General features: G+C 38.0%; 1 protein-coding gene across 1 annotated transcript in view; it reads right to left on the bottom strand.

The window, feature by feature from the left end:
* LTA4H (leukotriene A4 hydrolase) overlaps positions 1-10,084 on the bottom strand; it is a 31,241-nt gene that overhangs the window by 4,323 nt on the left and 16,834 nt on the right. The window contains exons 6-15 of the mRNA XM_042782174.1: positions 9,126-9,178; positions 8,895-8,967; positions 8,503-8,643; positions 6,627-6,650; positions 5,287-5,357; positions 4,697-4,808; positions 4,204-4,348; positions 3,072-3,175; positions 2,568-2,638; positions 1,641-1,695 (exon numbers count right to left, since the gene is read on the bottom strand). Of these exons, the coding sequence (XP_042638108.1) occupies positions 1,641-1,695; positions 2,568-2,638; positions 3,072-3,175; positions 4,204-4,348; positions 4,697-4,808; positions 5,287-5,357; positions 6,627-6,650; positions 8,503-8,643; positions 8,895-8,967; positions 9,126-9,178 (849 nt within the window). The remainder of the gene's footprint in view (positions 1-1,640; positions 1,696-2,567; positions 2,639-3,071; positions 3,176-4,203; positions 4,349-4,696; positions 4,809-5,286; positions 5,358-6,626; positions 6,651-8,502; positions 8,644-8,894; positions 8,968-9,125; positions 9,179-10,084) is intronic.

The following is a 10,084-nucleotide window of genomic DNA, read 5'->3' as shown; positions in this document are numbered from 1 at the left end:
AAAGAGGATGTGACTCCTAAAATTATACTACTTAAGAACAATTAGACTACTAATAGTGAGTCTTGAGAAAACTTTTGACATCTTTTATACCATTCAAGGTATATAGATTTCCAAAATAAAGAAAACATTATAAAAAGCATGCCAACTAATTTATAGGTCATTTAAAATTTTTGGATAAAGGATGAAAGTGCAAATTCTTTGTAATATCACACTATTAAATTGATAAGGCCACAAATTGATGCTTCCCTCCAGCCTCTTCCATGCTATTTTCCCTACTGAATCTTGGAATACATCTAAGAAAAAGAAAAGTGCATCTGTGCTTTTCAAAATTAGGATTCATAGCCACCAACATTTGAGGATATGATCAAGAACTATTAAATAAAAGCTTATCAAAATAATAAGTATTTAAAAATCTTTTAAAACTAGTTAAAAACTTTTTTCAACGAGTTTTTATTTTTTATTTAAGAGATATACACAAATGTTAAAAAAAAATAGGATAGAATGTAAAGCTCCTTTGTTTTTGTTCCATTTTCAAGTCCTACTCCTCGGTAACCAATACTAATAGTTCCCTGTATATTCTTACAAAGGAACCCTGGTGGTACAGTGGTTAAGTGCTCGGCTGCTTAAGGCTGACAGTTCAAATTTAACCAGCAGCTCTGCAGAAAGACCTTGTGATCTGTTCCCACAAAGACGGTTTTTCTTCTTGTTATTGTTAGATGCTGTTGAGTCAGCTCTGACTCATAGCGACCCTGTGTACAACAGAATGAAACGCTGCCTGGTCCTGTACCATCTTCAGAATCGTTGCTATGTTTGAGCCACTGTGGCAGCGACTATGTAAACCCACCTCGATTACAGCCTAGGAGACTCTATAAGGTAGTTCTACTCTGTCCAAGGGGTTGCTAGGAGTTAAAACTGACTCGACAGCACCTAACAACAGCCTTACAGAAAATTTACTTTAAAAGATAGGTGCTATTTTGCATCTTCTTCTGCTTCATATCAAAACCTAGCCATTCTTGTATGTAGAAGATGCTAGGAAATATGACTGAATAAACTTTAGAGACAAGTTCCAAAGGGGAATACCTAAATTTGCTGTATATAATTGGACTATTTCTAAATTTTCTGTTCTTTTCCACTAAAGAATTATCCAAGACACATACTCTAGTTTCCCTGAAAGGTTATGTTTCAGTATCTATTTAGGAAGGTTCATGAAAATGAACAAAGCTATGTCAGAACAAAACTGCCTCAATTCTTCCCATCAGTAACAATTGGCACTGCAGGTCACTCAAGATCAGTTTGCATTTATCTGGCATTTGTAATTGCTATGTTTGAAGTAGTATCTTATAAAATTTTCTGAGGGAAACAAGGAAGGGAAAATGCAAATATTTTTACATTATTTTTTAAGAGTTGAAAGGAAAAAAGACAAATCAGTACTGCTACTAATGTCAATTTTTCCCCCTTGAAACTCAATTTTATACATTAGGAGCTTGTAGAGTTTTTAATGGAAACATTAAAAACATGACTTAAAAGTAGCCTTTCCAAATACAACTGTTCATGAGTAAGATACACCATGCCATCGTCATGAGGAGAGACACATTTCCAGTATTCAAAAAGGAGTGAAAAAACCACACATCACTACTCACAGTAATCCATCTTTGACTTAAGGCAATACAAGCATTTGTCAGAGTCTTATCATAACTGCAAACATGAAAAAATATTAAAGATTATATTTTATAAATGCATATGCTTTCACCAAAATGCTATAGAACATATTTAAATTTCAAAGTAAATAGTTTTAAGTGATGGAAATAGGAAATCTTTCAGCTGACTTAATTATTTGCAATAAATTGAATTATATGTTATAATGTCATGGAAATTATTCTTTGGCCTCAGGGTGAAGGTCCAAACACCTAAGAACTCTAATCACTAAGCAATAACAGATTAAGACAGGCAAACAATTCTTTTGGAATTCTGAGTACCTTTAAAGGCTCAACGGTTAGTGGTTCAAACCCACCCAGAAGCACCTTGGAAGAAAGGCCTTGGTGACCTGCTCCTGAGAGATCACAGCCTTGAAAATTCTATATCCTACTCCACACACAGACTGTCTGAGTTAGAATCATCCACACACACGGGCCGCCTGAGGAAGGTTCACCCACACACACGGGGCCACCTGAGGTAGGATCATACGCACACATGGGGCCGCCTGAGGTAGGATCACCCCCACACACGGGGCCACCTGAGGTAGGATCATACGCACACATGGGGCTGCCTGAGTTAGGATCATCCACACACACAGACTGTCTGAGTTAGGATCACGCACACACATGGAACTGCCTGAGGTAGGATCATGTACACACACGGACTGCCTGAGTTAGGATCATCCACACACATGGGGCTCCTGAGGTAGGCTCACCCATACACATGCGTAGGATCATACGCACACATGGGGCTGCCTGAGGTAGGATCATACACATACATGGGGCTGCCTGAGTTAGAATCAGCTTGAGGGCAGCAACCACAGGAACAGGACTCGTAAATGAGAATGAACGCATCATCAAGTAAGCACTTACTTGGGTGTCACAGGAGGCAGTCCAGGAGAGTACAGCCAGGTATTCCAATCAACTTGATTGAGAATATCAACCTGTGAACAGTAAGAAAAATACCCAGCTTGCCACAGAACAAACTTTTATATTGGGGGGTGGGGGCATCTAAGGCAAGCTTCTAGGTCCTCAAATCTCTAATTTTGTCTACATTGGCTAGTCAAGAGAATTTCTAAAATAAGTATGTATTCATCAGTAGTGTTCTGTTAAATAATTAAAATAGGAAAATTAGTTATATAAAAAAATAAAATTCAGACACATTCTATTGAGGATCTCTCCAAAATAGGAAAACTCTACACATTAGTTCCTGTTGTTGACATCACATTTTAAAGAGGAAGAAAATATCATGAGATATTTAGTCTTTAAACAAATTTTAAACCAATACTACTATTAAGTAATTCAAATCAGCCTAACAAATAGCCAATAAATAATGATGTATGAGCATGAAAAATAAGAAAGCATTTTAAATCCAACCTTATCTCTAAAGTGAGAATGGAGGAAATCCTTCCAGTCATCAGTGGTTATACTCTTGTAAGAAAATTTCTTAACATAAGCTTTTAAGAATCCCAGGAAAACCTCTGAAAGTTTAACAACAAAAATAAATTAATGGAAAAGTAAAGGTAATTATTTAGCATTGTGCTTGGTGTTATGCTATTAACCACAGAGAACATTCAAAGAATAGGAAAACCAGTGAGGGCTTTAAGAGTAAAGAATGCGTGACAATAAAGATAAAAGGTTTTCCATACACAATACTGCATTATCAGTAATCACCAACATTAATCTACAGGTGGATTACCCTTTAGGCCTGGAATTGAACTCACTCCTGTGGCTTCTAGCCAAGCAATAGATAAGCATATAAGGTGAACATTTACACCAAGCAGCTATACTCCTTACAACAATCAACCATGAGAGAGCAGAAGGGCAGTGTTCACACAGGGAGCTAGCGCAGAGAGCAGGAATATAAAGGAAAGAAGGACACAGGGAAAAGGTAACCACAGGGAGGAAGTGGGAAGAGAGTTGTTGCATTACGGGGATTGCAATCAATGTCATGAAACAAAATGTGAATGAACTATTGTATGGAACATGAATTTGCTCTGTAAACTTTCACCTCAATCACACACACACAAAAAGAGTAAAGAATGTTCAAAAAAAGAGGTAGGACTTAAGTTGAGCCTTAAAGAATATGTATAATTTGGTGGAAGGGAGAAGAGAAATGTTAATTAATCCAGCTTAGGGGGATGACACAAATGAAGACACAGAAAAGGAATGGTTAACCCCTAAGAATAGACGGGGGCTGAGGGACTGTCATGTGTTACTCATAAATTTCTACATTGTACATGCTTTTTCAGCAAGCACATGAGACATTTTGATTTTTTAAATACAGATGGGGTTTCTAAAAACTCAAGCAGCACAATTTAGAATTCAGGTTCTATTCAAGATTTTATGCACAGAGGTGACATTTTGTTCAACAGATCTCTTTGGCAGCCAGATCGGAATGAATTAGAAATAGAAAACAACAATTTAAAAACCCTTCCTTATTCTTTACATTACTCTTGAAAAGAGAAGGGGGAAAAAAAAAAAAAATCTGAAAATGCCAACTACTTGCCTGGTCCTCCAAGAAGTTGTTCAAGGTAAAAGAGTAAAGCAAAGCCTTTCTCATAGGGAACTGACGAATATGCTACATCAGGGTCTACATCCTTCAGATCAACCACAAGTTTGGTGAAAGGATGTGTATCCCCAAAAGTCTTTATCTGCAAGACACAGAGGCGGATGAACATTCATTCTTATATGAAGACTGGTACCACCACGCAAACAAGCTGATAAGGAGTATTACTTCTTAGTAGCATAACTTTCTGGGCAGTCTAGAACTTGAACAAACTTGAGACACTGGAAATAGTACGATATGTTGGCATAAATTTGTGGAAGTCTAAATGGCAAAAGACCCAAAGAGGTCCTATAGCTCTCAGTTCAGACAATGATCACTACCTTTCCATACCTTTCTTGTTCCTACTTCATGAAGATGCTTTACAAACTAACATCAATGTTAGTTTAACATCCATGAATTTCAGATGAATGCTTTAAAAAATAGACCCATTTACCGTATTCTGTAGTTCTCCCCATCCTCCCAGAGCATGAAAATGCCTGAACTTTTCACCAAACAATCGTCCACAAATATGTCGTTCCAAGTATACAGTATGTCCTTCATTTAACCTAAAAACAAAACAAAGAAAGATAAAATCAAAACACTGACATAGCTGAAGGGAAATGGCATTTTAATCAACCAGGTATTTTCTTCAGGGCTTCTCTACAGATCCAAGCAACTGTAAAGCACGAACACTGCAATGTGAGCAGAACGCCTATGTGGTCCCTGCCGCACACCTAATTCAGAACAATGGGAAGTCCAGCCCAACAGAAGGAAGCAGGGAAAATTAGGCCACGGCCCTGGTTTTATGTGTCTACCTATCAAAATGTGCCTGCATCAGAAACCAGTAAACATAAGCTGAACACCTACAATGTACCTAACAAGGTGAAAAGCCTTACAGTATTAAAAAAAAAAAAAAAACTCTGTCTACCTTGATGATAACACAGCATAACAAGATGTATACTATTTTAGGAGTGATGGGAGTCATGGAAAGAGAAATTAATCAATAGCAAGGACCACTGAGGAAATTAGAAAAAACCACCTTACCAAAAGTGATCCCAAGTTTTGTTGGTCACTAGATTTCCTGTCCAACTATGAGATATTTCATGTGCAATTACCTAAAAGAAAAAGTGAAAGTGGTTAGTGAGAACATTTATTACTTTAACTGAAAATAATCCATTCTTTAGGCTCTTCAGTTCTTTCAATTCCACTGTTATTCCTTTTTTTTTTTTTTCAAACATTAGCTAAGATACTCAGGAGCTACTCAGTTTAGCAAAAAAAAAAAAAAAATTACCCAAAATAAAAACATATGGCTTAGTTACAATAATTAGAAACAAACATTATTTAGAAAATATTAAATGGATATATAACTCTATTATAAAATATTTCATAAACATAAAAGAAGATTGAATCAACATTTTCTTATGTCTATTAATGTAATAATATAAGAAAGATCCCCAAATTATTTCTTTTATTTATTTATTTTTAAATTGTGATTTGGGTGAACGTTTACAGAGCAAATTTATTTTCCACACAGCAGGTCACACACATTTTGGCTCATGACTCTGACTGCAGTTCCCCACAGTGTAACAGCTCTCTTCCCATTTCCTCCTGCAGTTACCTCTTCCCTGTGTTCTTCCCTCTTGTGCACTGTTGCTCCCTGAGCTGTCTCCCTGGGCAAACACTGCCCTTCTATTCTCCCATGATTGATTACTCCACGTAGTGTATCTACCTGATGTAAGTGTTCAGCCCATATGCCTGTCTATTATTTGGCTGAAAGCCACCAGAGTAAGTTCAATTCCAGACTTGAAGGATAGCTAGGGACCATGGTCTCAGGGGTCTCACCAGGCTCTATCACACCAGCAAACTTGTTTTTTGGTTTTTTTTTTTAATGATTTTGAGTTTTGTTCCACATTGTTCTCCCACTCTATCCAGGATCTCCTGCACTGATCCCCCTCTGAGTGGTTGACAGTGGTAGCTGGGCACCATCTACTTCTTCTGGATATATAAGCCAAGGATTGCATGGTCTACCAGTCTCTTGGACTAACTGTTTCCATGCATCTTTGGTTTTCTTCATTCTTCTTTTCTCTGGATGAAGAGAGACCCATTGTTGCATCTATATGGCCACTTGCAAGCTTTTAAGATCCCAGTTGCTACTCACCAAAGTAGGATGTAAAACAATGTTTTTTGTGTAAGATGTTATGCCTATTTAGCTTGATGTCCCCTGTACCCACAGTCCTGAGCCCACATGTCCAACTACTCACTCCCTTAGGGAGCCCCAAATTATTTCTTTTAAGCTTATCTTCAATATAACAATACAATGAACATTTTAATGTCAATTGTAATACTTCTTGAGAGTAGGACCATAATAAGAAATTTTAACTTACATTGGAGAGTGACTTGTCACCTGCCTAAAACAAAAAAAGAAAATTATCTTAGTATTTCAGTAATCAAAATACAGACTTTAATCTGAAAGACCACTGCGGTGTAGTAAATTACATAGTGTGGCTTTTCTAGCCGTAAGTCTTTGTAAACTCTGTGATGGAATTTGCCATGAGCAACTGACTAGCTCCTGATTGCTAAAGTTATCCACCTGGGGTACTTCTGTTGCACCAGCACGAAGCAATCTTCTGGAAAGTTTGTTCTCTCTCAGGTGCACAGAATTGTAATGTTGGGCTTGGTTAGTGGTCACTCTGCCAAGCTCCAAAGGAGCCACCCTAGAGGCAGAAGCTGGCAGACATGAGAGACACGCACTGCTGGGAGAGAGACTAAGAGAAAATGTCAGCTGAGAGACAGCAAGCTGAGAGAGACTCAACATGTTCCTGACCTTAAATTGTGTCCTGTTGCTTCCCTAATAAACCCCATAATATGTGATTCTGTGTGGCCACTGCAGCGAATTATTGAACCCAGCAAAGAGGTCATGGGTGCTGCGGGAGGAATGGTTGGTGTCAGAGTTGATGAAAAGGCTGGAGGGAGGCAGCATGTCTGGCCTCGCAGGAATAGGCCTTGGGCTACTGATGGTGATTCTGTCTTCCTCTTGTGGGGTTATAGGAGGTCAGAAGATGCGGCCTCCTTGCCCCCTCGGCAACCACCTACTTCAATGTCTAATAATCTAGCATTAATGACCCACTGTGTTTCTACTAAGAAGCTCTGGTGGTGCTGTGGTAAGGCATTTGGCTGCTAACCAAAAGGTCGGCAGTTTGATCCCACCAGCTGCTTGCTCCATGAGAGAAAGATGAGCTGGTCTGCTTCCATAAAGATTTATAGCCTAGGAAACCCTATAGGGGTTGCTATGAGTTGGAATCAACTCAGTGGCAGTTGGTTTGCTTTTGGGTTTGGGTATTTCTACTATGGCATTCCAAACAATTCAGAAGAGACATGTATTCAGAAAACAAACAGACAAATGCAGGATTAAAAAAAACAGCATAATTCTTTCTCTTATTAACCCTAGGGAATTTTTTCCAATACCATGAGGGCCGGTTTACTCGTCTCTAAATGGCTTCCAGGAAACATTTTGTTTCCTTTCATTTCTTTCTCTCCTTATTATCCGCAACATACTTAAGTTTATAGTTTCCTGTGTCTCTAGTGGTTGATTTTATTTATTTAGCTGCTGATCCATTACTCACCTGTTTCCAGGAAGTATTTACTTTGCAAAGGCATATAAAATATAGCAAGCTATTGTGTCCTAATCCTTTCCTGTATGTGGCACAGAGTTTTTTGCCAGTACCTCTGTGGTAAATGTGACATCCTTGGGTGGTGCAAATGGTTAACAAGCTTGGCTACTAACCTAAAGACTGGAGGCTGAAGGCCACCCGGAGGTGCCTTGGAAGAAAGACCTGGAGACCTACTTCCAAAATATCAGCCACTGAAATCTCCATGGAGCACAGTTCTACTCCAACACATATGGGGGTTGCCGTGAGTTGGAAGTGACTCCACAGTAACTGGTAACTGGCACATGGCAAGAGTCAACAGTATAGTTTCCTTGTCTAGAAACAATTCATCAACGAATCACTCTTACATAGCGTCCTCTCTCTCCAAAGTCCCCAAACACCTTGAACATAATCTCTTCCCTCAAATGGGCAATTCATTTTCTTTTGAAAGATGAGATGATTATGATAACCAAAATAAACAATGAAACTGGAAACAAGGGTTATATGAATAAGAGATAAGGTTTGTTTTTATATTATTAGGAGTCTAAGTTCTTCAGGCCTAGGTTTATTTCTGAGAAGACTTTATTTCAAATGAATGAATATTTACACTTACCAGTAGAGTAGGAGTTACAAAAGTAAGGCAAGGATTCTCCATGCCGCCATAAGGGAAGGAGGGTGGCAGGACCAATAGGTCATACTGCCCCCATACATACGGTCCTCCCAGATCTTCTGCAATTTGAAGCATAGATTCAGTCTGAAAAATGAATGTGTGCATATTTGAATGTCTTAATTATCACCATAACAAATTTCTTAGAAGTGTATATTGCTTTCTATTAGTGATGTTTATTTTAAATGAAATAGAAGGAATCTAGTAATTGGAAATTCACATAAAGTAAGATATAACTCATTCTTTTGCTACATCACTTAAAATGACTCCAATTCACACTCAAAATCTTTAACCTATTATCTACCAAAATTGTTAATAAGGATAACTATGTGACCAACCTCAGAAAATTCATAAGCAGACTTTTCCACCTGCTCTTTCTCAGACCACACCAATGTTCTTGGCCCAATTTGCCTGCAAAATTAAAAAGCTTAATAAAAAGGAAATCCAAGGGGTAATTGGGAAAGACTTTTTAATTTAAATTTTCCTTACATTTTATAATTAAATTTGAATTTTTCCGGCTGTTATTTAGTATCTTGAGGAATATGCAAACGAGATGTTCCAAAGCTCACCTGCTCTCTAAAGCTCCGACAACCAAAGCAATCAAGTAGCTGGGTATAGGAATCTAGACAGGGCAGACACAAACCACACGCTTGTATTAGGGTTTAGTTCTCATTTGTAAGAGCTCAAATAGCTCAAAACTGTGATGTAAAACATTTCAAAACATCTATTTCCTTTTTATTCTACCAGCAAGGAAAGCTCTCAACATGTGAAAAATATGACTACACATACTATTACATGGTACCTTCTAAGCATTTCTCAAAATTAACCCATAAGAAGGCACTGTGTTTTTTTCTTAGGTTTTAAAACACTACAGATATATTCTAGAGACACACAGCATAGTGCAGCAATAAGTGGATGCCTAGTTTATGGGAAAGGAGCCGTGGTGGTGCAGTGTTTAAATACTTGGGTACTAACAGAAAGGTTGGCAGTTTGAATTCACCAGCCACTCTTTTGGAGAAAGACATGGCAGTCTGCTTCTGTAAAGATGTACAGCTTTGGGAACCCTGTGGAGGAAGTTCTACTCTGTCCTGTAAGGTTGCTATGAGTAGAATCAATTCAATGACAGTGGTTTAGGTTATAGAAACCTGGAACTGGTTTTCCTGGGTTTTAAGAACCTGCAGTTTTACTCCAAAACTGTCCATTGTGGTTCTCTGATATGTTCTATTAAGATGGATTTAAATACACACACACTCACTTGAGGTCAAAGATACAAGTCAAATTACCAGCTGCCTGGAACTTTTAACTTAAAGTACTGTAGAGGAGTGTTCTTCTGCTGTAAGAGAGCTCTTCCATTTGTAAATTCTAAACAACACACAGGTGAAAGGTAACTAAAGGAACAGGAAGCTTGCTACAGACTGGAGTGAGGAGAAAAAGGACTCAGCACTCACTCCCTACTCTGATTATCCATCATTCTCTGGAAGTAGAAAACAAATTTTTTAAAGTATAAAAGAAAAAGGAATAAAGATAA

The sequence above is a fragment of the Orycteropus afer genome, unplaced genomic scaffold (assembly GCF_000298275.1).
Source record: "Orycteropus afer afer isolate SDZICR_OR568_19922 unplaced genomic scaffold, OryAfe1.0 scaffold00253, whole genome shotgun sequence".
Classification (NCBI taxonomy): domain Eukaryota; kingdom Metazoa; phylum Chordata; class Mammalia; order Tubulidentata; family Orycteropodidae; genus Orycteropus; species Orycteropus afer.
The sequence above is the reverse complement of the archived record's forward strand: the minus strand, read 5'-3'. Positions and strand labels throughout refer to the sequence as shown.